Consider the following 21925-nt stretch of genomic DNA (forward strand, 5'->3'; position numbering starts at 1 on the left):
CATTGTAGGAGATCCTATGTACCTAAGTCATCAGCTTTGCTTATAAAAACAACACACAAAGATTATAGCTGTGAATTAAGCTGGTTCGGGATCATGGAGGGTGCTTCTTCTTCTTCCCTCGCACGTGCTCTGGCGGTTCTAGCTATCATCTGCTGTTCCTTCGCATGCTCGGCGGCAAAGGGCCCTGGTAAACGCCTCAATTGTCGTCTCCTACTCTTATTTTCATCATCCCGAGATACAACTCGGTAGTAAATAATATTGCCATGCCCGGGCCGTTTGTGTACATGCAGATGCTGCAAACGGACACCATCAGGGGAATGGTCCTCTGCCGCCCACGGGGTCAGCCGGGCAGAACCCGACGAACTGCTTCCGCTGTGGGGACTGCACGGTCCCTCCGCCACTGCTGCCACCACCGGGGATGCCGGCACGTGCGCCACACCGAAAGGCACTGCAGCCGGTTGCGAGCGTCGAGCCTTACGCATGAAGCGCCTCCGTATATACAGTATATCCTTGTGTAGTTGTGTCTAAACGGTCAATCCATAGCCGGTGCCAAAGATTTGGATAAAGGATCAATCAATCTACTTATGTACGTGTTTTTGGGATTATTACGCACGCCTGGCTCCGCGTAGTTTCAGTATATACTAGCATGGTGTCCCATGCAAATACGCAGACATCTTATCATGCCTCCCGTCCTAAAATAAGTATCGCGATTTTAATTCAAATTAATTTGAACTAAAACCAGCACACTTGTTTTGGGACGAAGGAGTACTATTTCCTATTTATAATTATTTTTACGAATAAGAACTTATACTTCATTCAGCATTCCATTCTCAGATAAGTTATTTTCATTGACTCTACATTCATAATCAAATATTATTCCAGTTGTGTCTATATCCCATATATAATATTTATGTCACATGAATAATTCAAATTATGATAGATAGTTCTACAGGGTGAGCGTGAGGAGAGGTAATCACGCCACATACAAAATGGTTCGTGACTAAATTTATGCAGGCTACGTCACAATTTACCTCCAATATGTGGATCTTCACACTCTGGCGACGGAGTAAATAGCGTAAAACTATCACAATCCGGACTAGGGTTCCACAAAACTACCACTTTTTTTTAAAAAAATCTAAAACCTACCACAAGATTTGTTCGCCCGTTTCAAAAAACAACTAATCATTGAATGGTTAAGAAATAATCAGAATTGTGATAGGAGGGCCCATCTGTCAGGCCACGTGGACATTAAAAATTAACGGTGTTACATTCGACCGTCATCCTCTTCTTCTCACTGCCATTTTCTTCTCTTCTCTCCTCCCCCATTTCCTCCCTGCCGCCCGGAGTCGGCCGTGGCCAGCACTGCCCCATCCCCATCTCCTCCAGGTGGCCGCCCCATCCAGACCCCATGTCTCCGCGCAGCACCCAGCTGCTGCCACGGCTGGCCGCAGCCCGCCGGAACTGCCATTGCGGCCTGCCACCACCACGTGCTGCTGCTGCCCACCACATCAACGTCCGTGGTCAGTTCATCCCCTCATTTCTATGCAAGCTGAAAATGTCATGGAGTTTTTCAACTCCACATTGATGGGTTTGTTATCCTGCCACGGCAACCACCCCCACCTATCCTGCCCCTATACGACAAAATTGTGTGTTTTGACCCTTTTCTGAAACCTATTCGAGATCTGACCCTAGTTTGAAAAAAAATCGAGATCTGACCCTTTTGCTACCGCTAGGGTCCATGGCGGTAGGGTGTAACAGTCTACCGCCAGGGACCTTGGCGGTAGGAAACATCCCTACCGCCAAACATACTGGCGGTAGCCTGTACAAACCCTACCGCCAAGGTGTTTGGCGGTAGGCACGAGCACGCACTATGTTCAACACTTAGGAGAATTTTGCGGTAAGGCATGCAACCCTGCCGCCAGGGACCTTGGCGGTAGGCTGTTAGACTCTATCGCCATGGATCTTGGCGGTAGCAAAAGGGTCAGATCTCGAAATTTTATCAGACTAGGATCAGATCTCGAATAGATATCAGAAAAGGGTCAAAACACGAAATTTAGCCCCCCTATACGTCCCCACAAAACAAAACAAAAAGTTAACGTGCCCTTCTCATACATCATGATGTCATGTCCACCCTCTTTTTCCAGGACACATGCCCCCTTCCTATTGGGCTGAAGCTTACCACAACCACCTATCTACACAACCGACGCAGGATAAGCAAGATAATTGATGCCAAGTCCAGGAGCATATGTGGAGGCGACCAGCAGGCTAGAATCACTCACTACGTAGGGAGCGATGCATCATGTTGGCCACACGATTGGAATTGCAACCATGGTAGCGATGCACCATTGCACAATATGGCACAAGGTTGGACTTGCAACCATATGAAATGAGTTTACCATCGCACACACCATGTGGGCACCATAGGCTCCACAGGTTATGCCATGCCCCACCTTATGGCTTTTGTGGACTTCTACATTCAAAATTCATACATGTATTGCTGCTTAATATTTTTTCACTGCAAAAAAGTGTCTTCCCCGATGGACTTCCATTTTTCGGCTTCAGCAGCGTTTTGGTCCCCTCCCGTTGCAACCATGCAATAGCAGAGAAAATTGAGATAAAATATTAAATAGTACATTGATGGTTGAATATACATGATAAATAAGCATTTTATCTTACGATATTGTGATGCAAAATACAAGCATGGATCATCATTGTCACTATCATTGTCTTCTCAATGTTCATTGATCCTTCCCTGTACTTCTGATTCACAACCCATTGTGCTCGCATTAACACGTTAGTTAATGTCAACATATACTTTGATGCGCAAAAAAAGTCAACATATACATTACCACATCAACCATGGAGTACATTTTCATATATTCTTATTTAATATTGCATTGCACGTGCCTATTTTTTTTTCTATAGTAGGTAGTTAAAAAAAATCAATACCACATATATATAGAAGGCAAATAGAGTATACAATTAATATTGGTCTCTGCAGGGACGCAGCCCCGTGCTATAAATACGGCAAGGCCCAGCGCCATCTTACACAAGAGGCAACGGGAAGATATCAGGTGATACCAAGGCTTAGGTAATACCATGATACGGGCTCCCGAGAGCCGTTGGATCTTAGATCCGATGGCTACCAGAAGCTCTTGAATATTTTGCAAAAAAGTCGTCCGAGAGTCTCAAAATTGCACCAAGTAAAATAACTCTTTAGATGCCATCAGATCTGAGATCCAACGGCAACGAGCCGCTCTTCAAGGACGGCAAGGGCTGCGGCTCATGCTACCAGGTACGACCCGGCCGCCGTACGTTAGCACTACTACTACACACTGCATGCATACCACTACATTATGGTCACATGCGTGCATACATGCAGAGATATTCTACATAGTTCTTTTTTCTTTACGAATGTGTATGTGCAGCCTAACGTTGTAACTGATCACGGATGGTGGTCGATGGTGTGCAACGTAAATGCAGATAAGGTGCTTAAGGTCAAACCACCCTGCGTGCTCCGGTGTGCCCGAGACGGTGATCATCACGGACATGAACTACTATCCGGTCTTTCCCTACCACTTCGACCTCAGCGGCACTGCCTTTGGAGCCATGGCCAAGGACGGCCGCAACGACGAGCTCCGCAATGCGGGCATCATTGACATGCAGTTCCGGAGGTACCACACCGGCACACCCACTTACCTATTCTGCCAGTCACCATCATGAGCATCGTCTTATCTTACTAAGATGATATTTAGTGTTTGGGAGACGACACACACACTAACACTAGCGAGTGGTATGGCTCTGCAGGGTGCCGTGCCAGTACCCCGGGCTGGCGGTGATGTTCCATGTGGAGAAGGGGTCGAACCCGTTCTACATGGCAATCCTGGTGGAATACGAGAACGGCGACGGCGATGTGAAACTGCTGGAAATCATGGAGTCACGTCCGGTTGCTGGCAACGGCGGCGAGATGGCTCCAACGGGGGAGTGGGTGCCCATGAAGGAGTCATGGGGATCCATCTGGAGGATGGATGCCCGGCACCGCATGCAGGGGCCATTCTCGTTACGCATCACTAACGAGTCTGGCAAGATGCTCGTCGCCGATCAGGTCATCCCCGCTGTCTGGAAGCCGGAAAAAGTATACAGCTCGGTCATCCAGTTTGATTAATTGATGGATCGACCATTTATGCCATTTCAATATATATGATTCCATTGACTTTATATTTATTGTATGAAAGTAATGAAAAGAGGGGTAGGGTTATGTAATGACCTCAAGAGACGGGCTTTAAAATTATGGAAAGATTCGTAAAAATAAGAAGCATCATAGCAGTCAAAGGCGGGCTATAGGTTGTACGATTCTGTTTCTTTTGGTAGGTGCCAGCCGGAAGAACTGGTTTTTTGGAAGAAAAAAAACAGAAATCTCGGCATTTTCAATCCGAAAAATCCAAACAAAACTTCACCTCACAATATAATTCTACTGTGCTAATATCTACTTTAATATTTTTCATGTTTTGGTGGCCAGTGCTGCACTTTTGCTCCAGTGCAGCTCATTTTTGCATTTTGTTATTCTCAATGGAGCGGAAAGCAGCACAAAGAATAAGAATAGTGCACACTGGATTCAATCCTGCAACCTGGCACATGCTCGGAATGGACAAGAAGCAGAACACCCCTCAATGATATACATTTACCTATCATATGGATTGTATTTGACACTGGTGTACAATGACAATTTTGAATATCCAAAAGAAATCGAACGGTACTACTTTTTCTCGGGAAGCAGTGGAAGAGATGGTAACTGGCTGATTTCCGCAATTCCCGGCCAGAAAAAAAAATTCCTTGCTGCACGTTACATTTTCCTTCATCACTTATTCTTGAAATTTAGACTACAATTGATTTGAAACTATTATCCACTAATGTAACTAATGTTTCCTTCTGTTTTGTAATAATTTGCATTTTTTTTAAGTACCAAGTAAAGTAACATGTGGAGTGCCTTTAAAATTATCCAAACTATTTGTACAAGGAACGTACTACACTGCATTGTTTATATCAACATTAGAATTTTTTTGGAATTCATTTGCTATTATTTTGGGATTAAATGAATCTCTAGCTATTTAATAGACACAATTCAAAACTAAACTACAAGTATCTTTGAAGTGCTTATGTAACTTTTTAGGTTCTGTCTAGAACATTTACAAAAACAAATTAAACTTTTTATTGGGAAAAACCATTACATGCATCTTATTGGTTTTCATTTTGTAGAAATTTTAAATGTGGTTCGAAAAGTTACAATTGACATGGGGTCATGTTTCACATCGTGACAATGCATTTCAAATTTTAGAAAATTTCGCAAAACTTAGATTGTTTTACGACCTCATGAGGCTGGATCCTCAGGAGATAAGCAACAACACCCACAACCGAGTGGTAAATTCATATCCTTTATGGTTCTTCTACCGAATCTGATTCGAAAAGGATTGAAAATTGTATCTGAAGGCCGACAATTAGAAGACTCGCATTCATCCGGACTCTGATTTAGGAAAAGTCATAACCTATCACATTCACTTCAAGGAGATTAAAGCAACCATGATATTCAATTTGACATGCGACTAATGGTTTGAAAATTACTTTTCTGACTTATGTCAAAATTAATCTCACAAAATACCGGGGAATTACATTCATGACATAGAAATGGACTGCAACAAGGAGGTCCACAATCACATTACAAGACCGCAGTATGTGGAATCAGCACTGAGAAGACATTCTTGCAGAAAGGTGCACATCTACCTAGTACATGACCGTTACAGAACTTCGCTTACAAAAGATAAAATGTGGACAAATCCCACTCAGACCAGTAGTCTGCACTCATGAGAGTAACAACGACGAATACCTACTCAATTTTTTGCTTATTTCCATCCGTCTTGTGTTGACAAAAGGATGACTTGGACCACTAGAGGACATATGCTTTGGCAATTTAAGGAGAGATGCTAGGTAGCAAAGTCTAGTCTAGAAGTTCGTAGACCTTCCAAGTGATTGTAGCACTTGCAATTCGCGTGTTCTTCACGTGCAGTCGTCATTGACCCATTCAGAAGAATCAGAACTCAGACGTGACCGTCAGTTATCCACTAGTTATCAACAAGCTATATAAGTTATATACACATGCGAGCATGAAGCATGCTTAACTAACGCATGTTGAAGCCGGCTTCATCTTGGAATCATTGCAGCAGTGCTGATCCAGGGAGGTAATTAAGCATGCCTTCCCCGACGGCAGCTGATGAATCTCCTTGCCTTCATCCAACCTTCTGCCCTGTTATGGATATATACGTCTCATGTACGTGCCAACTGCCAACTGATCTACATGCCAATTGCAGGTGGTAGGCCGTTGTTGTCGTCAAAACATACAGTTCACTTAGTGAGCGGGTTTCGATACAGTCCCCGCTGCGATGGCTATTACACCTGCAATGACAGCCCATCACGTCTCCACGATTCCTCCCATACTCCTCCCGCAGCAGCAGACATACCTCCTCCTGGTAGCCGGACGTAATACAGCTTTGCTAATTCCTTCTTCTGCGTTGCGCAGCAGGCCAGCTGCAGACAGTTTACCGATTACTACTCATGTCAGCTGAACAAACAACACATGCTTGATTACGGAAGATGCTGCCCAGAGTTGACACGCCAAGAAAAATTTCAGTAAATAACTAAATATCAATAAGTAATAACAGTGAAAGAGAATGTCCCTGATATTCACTGAATATCAATATGTTCAGTAGGCACAAATATTCAGAATAGTACATAAGAATTAATTACTTTCATAATGTATTTTAGAATTTCCAAACGTTTTGTTGAGTTTCAAGTGAATGGTTTGAAATTTTGGCCGAATTGAGAAGTGAAATTAAATGAATTTCGGCTCTGGATGATTTTTTTTCTAGAACTGAAATTGTTAATGTTGAATAATCAGAAGTGTGTATGTTCAATATCTTGAGAATGAACCACAAATAATTTGTTTATGGACGTTGCTTCATCATTTTTTTATAATGAAGAAGCATGTAAGGGCATGGATAAAATTCGAGACTCATAGAATTTTGGAATCGCTAACGAAGTATGTTCAACAAACCAGGACAAAAGTATTCCTACATAAACATATTTTGGAGCATAATGTCTCTTCCATCCAATCTAACTTGAGAAGAAAAAAGAAAAGGAGAAAGGAATTGTCTCTGCATGTCGGTAGCCCCTATCCCTCCTCCCCACCCACCACACACACATGAGCATGAAACTCTTGTTTGAAATTTGAAGTGCAGAGTCGATCATCCCAGAATCTATAATCGTATCTCAATATCGATATTTGTTGGTGAGGTCCAACGTGAACACCTACATCCCTGGGGCTTGACTATGAGTGATACTCCACATGTGATAAACCGATGTAGTACAATATAGTCGGTACCATCGGACAGCGTCTCCGACCGCCAACCATGGCCGGTCAGGTCACTCTTGCCACGGGTGTCTGGACCGTCCCTCTTGCGATCTTATGTCTATATATCCTACAAGTTTCGTCTATGCCACAGTCTCTTTACATGACGTGTCCAGGGGGCATGTGCTTGACTCAGAAACCTAACCCTCTTCTAATTACAAGTCAAACTGTATACTAACTCATACACACATATTTGAGACAATTCCAACAACACACCACCACCACCCCTCACTCCAACAGTTGTGGCGTTGTCCCTTACTGTCGTCTAAAGCTCAAAGGGCCACACTACACCTCATAATTGGTGGTCACTTCCAAGAGAGATTTGTTGATGACAAACCTATGGGAAGGCGGCCAACGCGGAGGTAGAGATGATAGAGGGAGTGCATAGTACGTTGTTCTCGTTTGCGGCCAAGCAATGAGAGAAAGTTAGTGGACTTAGATTTCGTGATTGGATGGGTTTTTTATTTTTGCGGGGGATTTGAGATGCTATTTGGGAGGAATAGTGGGTGGGCATGTAGCCTTCCATCACAGCAACTGAGAAACTTAGGAAAATGGAACACCAAGAGCCTATGACGGACAGATATGGTGGAGAGATGCTCGAGAAGGACATGGATGGATGGTGGCAGCTGCAAGCTCGGCAAGGAAGGTGGTCCATTCTAAATACCCTCCGTTCCTAAATGTAATGTGCATTAGTTTTTCAAAAAGTCAAACCTTGTCCATGTTTGACCAACTTTATAGCAAAATATATAAGGATTTACAATACTAAATATATAAAATATAAAAATATATTTCATGGCGAATCTAGTGATGATGATTTGGTATTCTAGACACTGTTATTTTTCTCTATGAACTTGGTCAAAGTTAGATAAGTTTGACTTTTTGAAAAAATAATACACCTTATATTTAAGAGCAGAGGGAGTATGTTCTTGGTGAAGATTTACTCGGCAATCTCTTCCACGTATTCTCGTGTGCAATATGAACATTCGAGAAAGCTCTGAGAACACTGGACTCGGTGTAGAACATGATGGGAGGAGCGGTGAGGTCGTGATGGCCATCATAGATAGAGAGAGAAGTAAGTGCATTGTTTATGATTCATTATATTTTTCTGGAAGAGTTTACAGTTTATTAGCTCTCATAGAAATGTCTTTCCATCATGGGTCGCATCTATTGAGGTTTTTAATTACATTTCTTTGAAAATACAAAAAAAGATGGCTCCGGCTGAAAGTAGTGTGAATCGAATCTCAAAACATCATGGTGGCAGTGAATATGTACATACACATTTTCATTTTCAAATAAAATAAATATAACTGCAAGAATTGAAATTAAAAAGATTTCTATTTTTTTAAGTAATTATAAAGACATATTTTGTTGAATAGTTATAAAAAAATACTCCCTCTGGACCATAATATATGACGTTTTAGCAGCTCAAATTGAATTACTAAAACGTCGTATATTAAGGTATGGAGGGAGTATGTTGTTAATGGGTCATTTGAATTGACATGACTGTTTGGTCAAAAGTCATGAGTGCATTGTACCATTATATATGAGGAAACCAGCACTCGGAAAAAGTGAAAATATAAAGACCCTTCTGGAGATATTCAAGCAGGTAACCACTTGGAAAAAGCATGCCTCTGACCTGATTGTTGACGAAGAGTGGACTTTGACCTCTGAGCACACATATGTAGTGTATATTAAGAAACGCGAGTGGCCAAGAACAGGTCATACCAAAATCTCGTGCGTACTCCACTACTAGTCCTCCCAACCATTCCCCGTAAAAACTAAGAACGAGAAAGAGGATGGCTGAGAAGCGCTGCGACACGATCATGGAGCGTCCTTCTTCCTACCACGCGAGCAGCGCTGCTCTCCTGCTGGCTCTCCTTCTATGCTGTTCCTTGGTGTGCTCGGCCGCGGCGCCCCCAGGTAAAGTACTCAGACTGTATCATTCTCCTTTCTTCCCTCTAATATATAGAGGTCAGTAATTTTCATCTGTGCATGTGGTTACATGTGAATTGATGACGATAAAAATAATACATGCATGCAGTATTTCTGGACGGAGACCATGACGGCCAAAGTCCACCGGCGCCTTTTCCCTCACGCCACAGGAAAACGGACTGTCCAGGCTGCGGCCACACCCGGCCGCCGGGGACATCGGCTGGCCGCAAGACCTTGCAGGTTGCAGCCAACGTCGACCCTTCCGCATGAAGCACCTCCGATACATATGCTGCACGCGATATTGTACTATGAATAGATCGTTATGTAGTTACATGTACGATCAATGGTTTGTGCCAAAGATTTTAAATAAAGGATCAACTAGCTATCGTGCGTAGAGTGCAGCCGCCGTCTCCTCCACCTCCAAAAAAAAAGCTAGAGTTCGTGCCTCTTGCCGGCACCGCCGCAAGTCCGTCTCGTCTCCGGTGGCCCTAGGGCCATGAGGACGCGATGGATCCTTGCAAGTGCCAGCAGAAGGGCTCCGTTGTTAGTCATTCCTTTGAATTTTGTTAGGGTTTATGTCCTTCTGAGAAAGGCAATACCACGACGGCTCCCTAAAGATGATATAAAGGTCTCCCCACCAAGCCCCTGTTCCAGTGATGCGCCTTCGGCTCGGTATATGTTTTCATTATTATTATTTTTGAAATTACTAAATTCTGAACCATATGGATTTTGCATCAGATTCGAATGATGCAGATCCCGGCCATTTTTTATTCGGACGGCGATAGCTGAACATGTGGTTAGTTCGCGAGCGTAATCCCGATCCCGTATTTTCTCCTATCTCCTCCTATGCGTCCTTTCGGGAACAAGTACATGTTGTTTTTTAACAACGAGCTCATGAACATTTTCATTATTTTTACTTTTTAGACCTGTGTACATTTTCATTAAACAAACCACACCAACGTTGTTATTGAACAAACCCTATGATTGTTGTGCCGGCCCGGCCCGGCCCGAGCTCCCTGCCAGTTAACTAGATAATAGGCATTATGGCCAGGCACCCCTATTTCTCGCATTGGAGGCCATGGCAAGGAATACTTTACCCGACATGGATGGCAGTATGATCTTCGGATTGGCCGTCCTACGTCTTAGGCATTATACGGTTTCCACATGATTACTTATATTCCACCTTTTTTCTATTTTTTTTAGAACGTGGACATGGTTATAGCTGTGTGCATCTTAGTTATGCAGAGGCCGTTTGTAATGCTTAAACCTTTTTAATTAACTAGTAAGCGTGCATGTGTAACACACGTATAATCATAGGAAAGAATTTTCTCCTTTGTCACAATTGGCAGACAACTATTTAAAATAAAAAAAGTCTTGCAATCATATGTAAATGTCACACATCAACGGCAATCAATTGGTTGAACTTCTCCATAGAGAAGATAGAGTCATAGGCTATTTAGTCTAGTGCATAGTAAAAAAGGAGTCAAATATCCTAGAATGTCTATATTCTATAATGCAAACTTCATAGTAACTATGGAACGTGTAAGAATTGTCCAAATGAGCATGGCCAAGATGCAAACTTGGAACAAAATTGTAAAGTTTCTCAGAGGTACAACTCATAAAGGCCATATACTGTGGCATGGGATAAACATTGGCTTTTAAAGCAGTGAACAAAAGAAGTAAAATTGTAATATGACTCTTCATAGTTATTACATGGACCACAAATTTTCCCAAAAATATAAGGAAAAAAGGATAGTATATTATCTGATTTAAGAACAGGCTCATGTCATACATGCATGAGAATAACGGCAAATTCACAAATAAACTTCAACCTTAATAAGTAGAACAATGTCACATGAAGGCTTTGAATACTACATGAATCATCAGTTATAATTGTGCGGGGCCACAAAACAACTCACCAATCTAACTGATCACAATGTCATTCAATTTTACACATAGAAGCATTGGACATAGTGCTTTTAAAGGCAATGCTTTCATCTTGGTAGAGTTCCCGTTGATTGATAATGACACATAAAGTGCATCACCTTGATACAGGTACGATTGTGATAACAATAGCTTCTATCCTGAAAGAAAAATATGAGATACCATACCAATCATTATCTAACAATAGCATACTTAAGAGAAGTTGGACCCTCTCAAGGTTTTCTTCAAGCTCTGCACCAATACTTCTTACCAAAAAAGAATCAGACACGCCTACTTACATATATTATGATATAGCAAAACCTGTTCTAAAATGATACCATGAATCCAGTGAATCCACAATGAAACTTTTAACTAATATTTCCATGGTTTGGGATTGTGCAATGGAATAAGGATATGTTAATCTTAAGGCCCATGAAAATATTCAAAAGTGAATTAACCTACAATATATAGTAAGACAAGAGTGAACTAAAATTGATTGCAGAATTTATTGCCAATAAAATTCACTGCACATTATTAGGCCAAATTTCCTCCAATGATGGCATGATCTTGAGGAGGAGTATCAACGTAATTGCAGCATTCCTAATGCTCAACCACTGAATCTTCCTTCAACTATTTTCATGCCCACACCTGCACTGTGAAACTCAATCAACTGAAGAAAAGCTATAATTTCAACAAATGTCACCTCTTTATTTGTAAGTTTGTCCTCTTGTTTAGCGTACTAAACTTTCCTTTCTCTAAAAGAACTTTTTCTTACACAATATGTACACAAAAGGAAATCCAATAACTCCGGTTCATGACAGGTCGATAGTTTGGTAAACAGAAAAACTCTTATGATATGGATCATAATATAATTTGCGGGAATATATGTATGTCTGTCCTTAAGTAGATTCATGGTCTTAGCTCAGAGAAAATAAGAAGTACAAAATAAATTTTCAACGGTTCTACATTCGACATGGCTGCAAACACTTCAGTTAGTACATGGTATACAAGGCATACTTTTCTTTCCAATATATCATATACCTATAATTGCAAGTCAATCCAAACGGTGGTTTGCATGCATAAACTGCAACAGAGCATTAACCATGTGATTGCATATAAATCATGCTTGCCTGCATAAAACAAAAGAAATCACTCGTAGAAAAATCAGATCACCATATGAAGTTATTAAGATCCACCTTCTCATCACTCAAACGCACCCTCTAGGAGCAGCGGAAAATAAACTGAATCCATGCAAGACAGGAACTGAATCCCTAGCACAAGAATATCAGTTCTGCACAGCAAGAAAAATAACCTCACAAACTACAAAAAAACTGAATCCACGCAAAAACAAAATCTAAACTGAATGTCGTGCAGAACATGCCACATATGCTCAAAATAGTGAATCAAATCAACAAGACAGTAGGTTAATATATAACGGGAAAGAATGAAGTGGGTGAATCAACTCACAGGAATAGAGAAATCAGCGTCTGGGGCATCAACTGCAAGGAGTCGATGAGAGGGGAGGCGGAACATTTGCGATATTTCTTAGGCCACAAAAAGTGTCTGAGACCAATTAAGTCATTCCCTAATAAAGATGAGGCGAACCTGACGGATCATCACTTCAATTTTGGCCACCGCATTGTATGTGATCCCTTGATTCTAAACTGAACTAAAATATTAATGAGAATTCTTCTAGCTTACAGTGTACATGACCACACTGACAATATATATCTACGTTGATGCAATATAAAAAATTAGATAAAAATACCTAATCTGCATTTTATAATATATTATAGAATATATATAGATGATACAATCATATCGGTAGTTGAGCCATGTTGGTTCTCGAATACATCAGCCAAAACTGCACATGCAACGAGAAAGTATGGTTAAGTGAAAAACAATCATATTATAAATGCAAGAATAACAACATGGGGAGGTGGAAAAAGATTCAAGAAAACTGTACTGGCCAACAAAAAAACTTGCTTAGGCCATGATGCTTTGGACGTGGTATCCCAGTTTTATTTTGCCTTCCAAACATAATTCTAGACTACATCAGCAGACTCTCCAAAGAAATTTCTATCTTTAGTAGTTTGGTTGCTTAGTACCTTATTTGTTTGCTTCAGAATAAAAGCATGCACGCACTTCTGAACATGCCAGAAAACAAACACACTTCTGAAGGATAGGTCCGTATAGCGAATTAGCAATATGAGTGTCTCTTAACATGATGTCTACTACACAACCTTCTTCTTGTAGACGTTGTTGGGCCTCCAAGTGCAGAGGTTTGTAGGACAGTAGCAAATTTCCCTCAAGTGGATGACCTAAGGTTTATCAATCCGTAGGAGGCGTAGGATGAAGATGGTCTCTCTCAAGCAACCCTGCAACCAAATAACAAACAGTCTCTTGTGTCCCCAACACACCCAATACAATGGTAAATTGTATAGGTGCACTAGTTCGGCGAAGAGATGGTGATACAAGTGGTATATGGATGGTAGATAAAGGTATTTGTAATCTGAAATTATAAAAACAGCAAGGTAACAAGTGATAAAAGTGAGCGTAAATGGTATTGCAATGTGTGGAAATAAGGCCTAGGGTTCATACTTTTACTAGTGTAAGTCCTCTCAACAATACTAACATAATTGGATCATAAAACTATCCCTCAACATGCAACAAAGAGTCACTCCAAAGTCACTAATAGCGGAGAACGAACGAAGAGATTATGGTACGGTACGAAACCACCTCAAAGTTATTCTTTCCAATCAATCCGTTGGGCTATTCCTATAAGTGTCACAAACAGCTCTAGAGTTCGTACTAGAATAATACCTTAAGACACAAATCAACCAAAACCCTAATGTCACCTAGATACTCCAATGTCACCTCAAGTATCCGTGGGTATGATTATACGATATGCGTCACCCAATCTCAGATTCATCTATTCAACCAACACAAAGGACCTCAAAGAGTGCCCCAAAGTTCTACCGAAGATTCACGACGAAAACGTGTGCCAACCCCTATGCATAGGTTCATGGGCGGAACCCGCAAGTTGATCACCAAAACATACATCAAGTGAATCACGTGGCATCCCATTGTCACCACAGATATGCACGGCAAGACATACATCAAGTGTTCTCAAATCTTTAAAGACTCAATCCGATAAGATAACTTCAAAGGGGAAACTCAATTCATTACAAGAGAGAAGAGGGGGAGGAGAAAATAAGATCCAACTATAATAGCAAAGCTCGTGATACATCAAGATCGTGCCAAATCAAGAACACGAGAGAAAGAGAGAGAGATCAAACACATAGCTACTGGTACATACCCTCAGCCCCGAGGGAGAACTACTCCCTCCTCGTCATGGAGAGCACCGGGATGATGAAGATGGCCACCGGAGAGGGATTGCCCCCTCCGGCAGGGTGCCGGAACGGGTCTAGATTGGTTTTTGGTGGCTACGAAGGCTTCTGGCGGCGGAACTCCCGATCTATTGTGCTCCCTGGAAGTTTTACGATACGTAGGTATATATGGGTGAAAGGAGTACGTCGGTCGACCGAAGGGGGGGCCACAAGGCAGGGGGGCATGCCCCAGGGGGGTGGGCGCGCCCCCTACCCTCGTGAACACCTCCTTCGTCTTCTGACGTAGGGTCCAAGTCTATCCGGTAGGTTTCCTTCCAAAAATAACTTCTCCAGTTGATTTCGTTCCATTTCGACTCCGTTTGATATTCCTTTTCTTCGAAACACTGAAATAGGCGTAAAACAGCAAATCTGGGCTGGGCCTCCGGTTAATAGGTTAGTCCCAAAAGTAATATAAAAGTGGATAATAAAGCCCAATATTGCCCAAAACAGTAGATAATATAGCATGGAGCAATCAAAAATTATAGATACGTTGGAGACGTATCAAGCATCCCCAAGCTTAAATCCTGCTCGTCCTCGAGTAGGTAAATGATAAAAAATATAATTTTTGATGTGGAATGCTAGTTGGCATAATTTCAATGTAATTCTTCTTAATTGTGGCCTGAATATTCAGATCCGAAAGATTCAAGATAAAAGTTCATATTGACATAAAAATAATAATACTTCAAGCATACTAACCAAGCAATTATGTCTTCTCAAAATAACATGGCCAAAGAAAGCTATCCCTACAAAATCATATAGTCTGGCTATCCTCCATCTTCCCCACACGAAATATTTAAATCATGCACAACCCCGATGACAAGCTAAGCAATTGTTTCATACTTTTAATGTTCTCAAACTTTTTCAATCTTCACGCAATACATGAGCGTGAGCCATGGACATAACACTATAGGTGGAATAGAATGGTGGTTGTGGAGAAGACCAAAAAGGGAGAAGATAGTCTCACATCAACTAGTCGTATCAACGGGCTATGGAGATGCCCATCAATAGATATCAATGTGAGTGAGTAGGGATTGCCATGCAACGGATGCACTAGAGCTATAAGTGTATGAAAGCTCAACAAAAGAAACTAGGGGGTGTGCATCCAACTCGCTTGCTCACGAAGACCTAGGGCATTTTGAGGAAGCCCATCATTGGAATATACAAGCCAAGTTCTATAATGAAAGATTCCCACAAGTCATGGTGCTACTTTGAAGCACAAGTGTGGTAAAAGGATAGTAGCATTGCCCCTTCTCTCTTTTTCTCTCATTTTTTATTTTTTATTTTTTATTTGGGCCTTCTCTTTTTTATGGCCTCTTTTTTTTATTTGGGCTTCTTTGGCCTTTTTTTTATTTTTCGTCCGGAGTCTCATCCCGACTTGTGGTGGAATCATAGTCCATCATCCTTTCCTCACTGGGACAATGCTCTAATAATGATGATCATCATACTTTTATTTTTCTTACAACTCAAGAATTACAACTCGATACTTAGACCAAGATATGACTCTATATGAATGCCTCCGGCGGTGTACTGGGATGTGCAATGATGCATGAGTGACATGTATGAAAGAATTATGAACGGTGGCCTTGCCACAAATACGATGTCAACTACATGATCATGCAAAGCAATATGACAATGATGACGCGTGTCATAATAATGGAATTGTGGAAAGTTGCATGGCAATATATCTCGGAATGGTTATGGAAATGCCATAATAGGTAGGTATGGTGGCTGTTTTGAGGAAGGTGTATGGTGGGTTTATGGTACCGGCGAAAGTTGCACAGTACTAGAGAGGCTAGCAATGGTGGAAGGGTGAGAGTGCGTATAATCCATGGACTCAGCATTAGTCATAAAGAACTCACATACTTATTGCAAAAATCTATTAGTTATCGAAACAAAGTACTACGCGCATGCTCCTAGGGGGATAGATTGGTAGGAAAAGACCATCGCTCGTCCCCGGCCGCCACTCATAAGGAAGGCAATCAATAAATAAATCATGCTCCGGCTTCATCACATAACGGTTCACCATACGTGCATGCTACGGGAATCACAAACTTCAACACAAGTATTTCTCAAATTCACAACTACTCAACTAGCATGACTCTAATATTACCATCCTCATATCTCAAAACAATCATCAAGTATCAAACCTCTCTTAGTATTCAACACACTCATAGGAGAATTTTATTATTCTTGAATACCTAGCATATTAGGATTTTAAGAAAATTACCATGCTATTAAGACTCTCAAAATAATCTAAGTGAAGCATGAGAGTTCATCTATTTATTCAAAATAAAACTACCACCATGCTCTAAAATATATAAGTGAAGCACTAGAGCAAATGACAAACTACTCCGAAAGATATAAGTGAAGATCAATGAGTAGTTGAATAGTTATGCAACTATGTGAAGACTCTCTAACATTTAAGAATTTCAGATCTTGGTATTTTATTCAAACAGCAAGCAAAGCAAAATGACATTTCTAAGAATGGCAAACATCATGTGAAGAAGCAAAAACTTAGGATCAACCGAAACTAACCGATAATTGTTGAAGAAGAAAGGTGGGATGCCAACCGGGGCATCCCCAAGCTTAGATGCTTGAGACTTCTCGAAATATTATCTTGGGGTGCCTTGGGCATCCCCAAGCTTGAGATTTTGTGTCTCCTTAATTCCTCTCATATCACAGTCTCCCTAAATCTCAAAAGCTTCATCCACACAAAACTCAACAAGGACTCGTGAGATAAGTTAGTATAAACCATTGCCAAAACCTTATCATACTCTACTGTAGCAAATCACTAAAATTATTTTTCAACATTGCATACTAAATGCCTCTGCATATTTAATAGTCCTATCGTGAAATAGAATCATTAAAGAAGCAAACATATGCAAACAATGCAAACATAACAGCAATCTGCCTAAACAGGATAGTCTGTAAAGAATGCTGCAACATCCATACTTCCCTAGCTCCAAAAATTATGAAATAAAATTCCAACCGTAGTAAATTTATCAGAGCTTAATATTCAAAAGGTTTCAACATTTTATCACATTCTTACTTTTCTAGGGAATTATTGCAACAGCGGTAAACTTTCTGTTTTCAAACAGCAACATGTATACTTGTAACATAGGCATAGTAAAGGCTATCAATGCCACTTTTATTGAAATAAAAGATGCAAAACATTGTTCTAAATAACATCAAGCAAATGAAAACAAAATAAATTGACGCTCCAAGCAAAACACATATCATGTGGTGAATAAAAATATAGCTCCAAGTAAAGTTACCGATGGAAGTGGACGAAAGAGGGGATGCCTTCCGGGGCATCCCCAAGCTTAGGCTCTTGGATATCCTTTAATATTACCTTGGGGTGCCCTGGGAATCCCAAGCTTAGGCTCTTGACACTCCTTATTCCATAGTCCATCGAATCCTTGCCCAAAACTTGAAAACTTCACAACACAAAACTTAACAGAAAACTCGTAAGCTCCGTTAGCGAAAGAAAACAAAACACCACTTCAAGGTACTGTAATGAACTCATTCTTTATTTATATTGGTGTTAACCCTACTATATTACAACTTCTCTATGGTTTATAAACTATTTTACTAGCCATAGATTCATCAAAATAAGCAAACAACACACGAAAAACAGAATCTGTCAAAAACAGAACAGTCTGTAGTAATCTGGATCAAACGTATACTTATGGAACTCATAAAATTCTCAAATAAATTGATGGACCTGAGGAATGTATCTATTAATCATCTTCAAAAAGAATTAACTAAATATCACTCTTCAAATAAAAATGGCAGCAATTCTCGTGAGCGCTAAGTTTCTGTTTTTTTTACAGCATGATAAACAAGACTTTCCCCAAGTCTTCCCAAAGGTTCCACTTGGCACCAACACTAATTAAAAGCATAAAACCACATATAAACAGAGGCTAGATGAATTATTTATTACTAAACAGGAACAAAAAGCAAGGAACAAGAATAAAATTGTGTTGCCTCCCAACAAGCGCTATTGTTTAACGCCCCTAGCTAGGCATGATGATTTCAACGATGCTCACATAAAGGATAAGAATTGAAACATAAAGAGAGCATCATGAAGAATATGTCTATTCCGATGGAGGTTCCATTGAAATACATCAGACCCTTATGACAATTGCACCGTGGACAATCGTTGTAGTAGGATGTTCCATGATTGGAGTCTGTGTCCAATTAAATCTCTTCTGAACATCACATTTGGCGGAAATAATTCCATTACCGTGGCGATAGTGTCACCCTTGTGCCGCAAAGTGTTGTATAGAGCCGGATATTGTTCTCGGAGTGTGGCATTTTCTAGCCACTTGTCCTCCCAGAATCTAATTTCCGAGCCATCCTTAATCGAGAAGGATCAATAGTAGAAGAAATATTTCTTGGTAGCTATTAGACCCGCCCAAAAGTGGGAATCCCCAGACTTCTAGTATACTTGGGGTACCGCATTGGAACCCACATATTTCCTCCTTAGAAGGGTTTGCCATACACCATCTTTCATCAATAATTTAAACAACCATTTGTCGAGAACGCCCCTATTCTTAACCTCAAAGTCATGAATGCCTAACCCGCCTTGGTCTTTGGGATGGAAAACCATACTCCATTTAGCCAGTCAATATTTCTTTCTCTCGCTATCTCCATGCCAAAAGAATCTTGATCAGAAGTAATCCAATCTATGTAAAACTCCTTTCGGCAACTGGAAGAAGAAAATCATATATAGTACCATATTACTTAGTACTGAATTTATGAGGACCAACCTTCCACCTAGGGACAACAATTTACCTTTCCAACTGTCAAGTGTTTTTTGTAGTCTCTCCTCGACGTGTCTCCATTCAACATTTGTGAGTCTCCGATAATGTATCGGTATCCCCAAATGTGTGATCGAAAACTGTCCCAACGCGCACCCAAACAGTTCAGCATACAGGTTGCCTCATCTTGAGCCTTGCCAAAGAAAAACAATTCACTTTTATGAAATTTGAACTTACGACCTAAGAGTTGCTCGAATGTAAATAAAATCGGTTTCAGATTTCTCGCGTTCTCGAGGTCATGATCTATGAAGAGAATCATATCATCGGCATATTGAAGTATAGAGAGACCAGCATCAACTAGATGATTAACTACCCCATCAATCATGACCGCTAGCATATCTGCCACTATATTGAATAGCATGGGCGATACCGAGTCACCTTGTCGCAATCCCTTCTTCGTTTGGAAATAGTGTCCAACGTCATCAACCCTAATGGAAACACTACCTCCAGAAACATAGCTATGGATCATAGCGCCGAATAATGGTCGTCACCGAGTGCTTAAATCTACGCCGAGTTCCAGAGCACATGCTCTCGGCAAAGACCGTGTAAGCCAAGTACGATTCTCGATAAATAGTAGGACACGGCGAAGATAGACCATTGTTGATACCCGCACAAATGGATCTCGGTAAACAACGGAAACTCGGCTTACACGACATATGTTGAGATATAAAAACTTGGGACCTGGCAACAAGGTACCATGTGGCAGGACCGTTTGCAATTGACGGCTCCGTGTTGGTGAGCACCCTTTGCTGAGAGCCCTTGGTCTAGAACTCGGCAAATCACCATCTTCCTTTTTAAACTACAAAATATGTGCTATCTTATGACAAAAATCCTCGTGAGGAAAAAACGTCTCCTAGGATCATTTTGCGTGACAGAAATCGTCACCAATTGATTTCCTCCCAGAGCAGCGCCCTCGACAAGTTTGATGACGTTCTGGCCTGATTTTATGCGACACATTTGGCTGTCACTAGGCATGTGCATATCCTGCGACAATTTTTCGTGTCATAGGAAATTTTTGGTGGGGTAAAGAAAGGACAAAAAGATGATGCGGTGAGGTTCAACACATAGTTTTGGGTTTAACTGCCATGACAGAGTTTTGAACATATTAGAATCAAATTTGTAGTGGCTATGACTTGAGATTCTCGTATTGAAATCCATTGATTCTTTTTCTGTACGTGCTCTCATTATACTGAACTAGACAACGATATATTAATTCTATAATAAAGCATGGACGAAAAATATGGTCGTAGAGAATAATATACCATTAGGAGTTCAGACGTAGAACAAGCATTTGGTACATCAGAACGTCATAGGAAATGAGGAGGGCTCTTCTTTACTAGGTCATGCCCCACAGATCTCTTGAGAAGTACATCATCTCACCAGAGAAGAGCTTCTCCTAGGACAAGCTCAACAAGATTGCTTTGGGCATTGCCAGCGGGATCGAGTACCTACATCAAGGGTGTGATTTGCAGAAATTACACTTCAACATCCTGCTGGACAGTGATTTCACCCTAAAAATTGTTGATGTTGGGTGGTATTAGGTAGCCTTAGCACTATGTCTTCCAAGTCTGATGTTTCTTGCTTTGGGATGTTAATGCTAGAGATGCCCCCCCCCCCCCCCCCGGAGGGGGAGGGGGGAACGTGGATCCACGATCGCCAAGAAGCCAGACATACTGAAGGAGTAATAGACTCGGGGGGGGGGGGGGGGGGGGGGGAGGGGAACGTGGATCCACGATCGCCAAGAAGCCAGACATACTGAAGGAGTAATAGAATACTACCTCTCTATTCAAGACAAGACCACTCCATGGTGATGTCATGGATTGGTTGGAATAGTGATTGAAGACCACTATTCCTACATGCCGCCTCTGTCATGATTGTGACACAGGTGTGCGGTATGGGCTGCCCCATGTGTAGTCAACACATGGGACCCATCGGGGCCACCCCACGTGCGGCACATGTACTGACGCGGGTTGCCGGCTGCCTTGCCGGCCGGGCTGCCCTTCTCAGTGGGTGGGGTTGTAGCCTTCCATCGCAGCAAATGAGAAGCTCAGGAAAATGGAACACCGAGAGCCTATGCTAGATAGATATGGTGGAGAGATGCTCGAGAAGGACATGGATGGATGGTGGTAGCTGCAAGCTCGGTGAGGAAGGTGGTCCATTCAAAATAGTATGGTCTTGGTCAAGATTTACTTGGCACTCTCTTCCACGTATTCTCATGTGCAATATGAACATTCGAGAAAGCTCTGAGAACACTGGACTCGGTGTAGAAGATGATGGGAGGAGCCGTGGGGCCGTGATGGGCATGAGAGAGAGAGAGAGAGAGAGAGAGAAGTAAGTGCATTGTTTATGATTCATTATCTTTTCTGGTGGCGTCTACAATTTATTAGCTCTCAAACATC

General features: G+C 41.4%; 1 protein-coding gene across 1 annotated transcript in view; it reads left to right on the top strand.

Annotated features, from left to right (window-relative positions):
• The window catches only part of LOC123056578 (expansin-B7-like), a 57393-nt gene extending 53228 nt beyond the window's left edge, over positions 1-4165 (top strand). Inside the window, exons 4-6 of the mRNA XM_044479931.1 lie at positions 3221-3295; positions 3484-3674; positions 3808-4165. Coding sequence (XP_044335866.1) covers positions 3221-3295; positions 3484-3674; positions 3808-4165 — 624 coding nt within the window. The remainder of the gene's footprint in view (positions 1-3220; positions 3296-3483; positions 3675-3807) is intronic.
• The last annotated feature ends 17760 nt before the right edge of the window (positions 4166-21925 follow it).

Source organism: Triticum aestivum, chromosome 3A (assembly GCF_018294505.1).
Source record: "Triticum aestivum cultivar Chinese Spring chromosome 3A, IWGSC CS RefSeq v2.1, whole genome shotgun sequence".
In the NCBI taxonomy this organism is placed as follows: Eukaryota; Viridiplantae; Streptophyta; class Magnoliopsida; order Poales; family Poaceae; genus Triticum; species Triticum aestivum.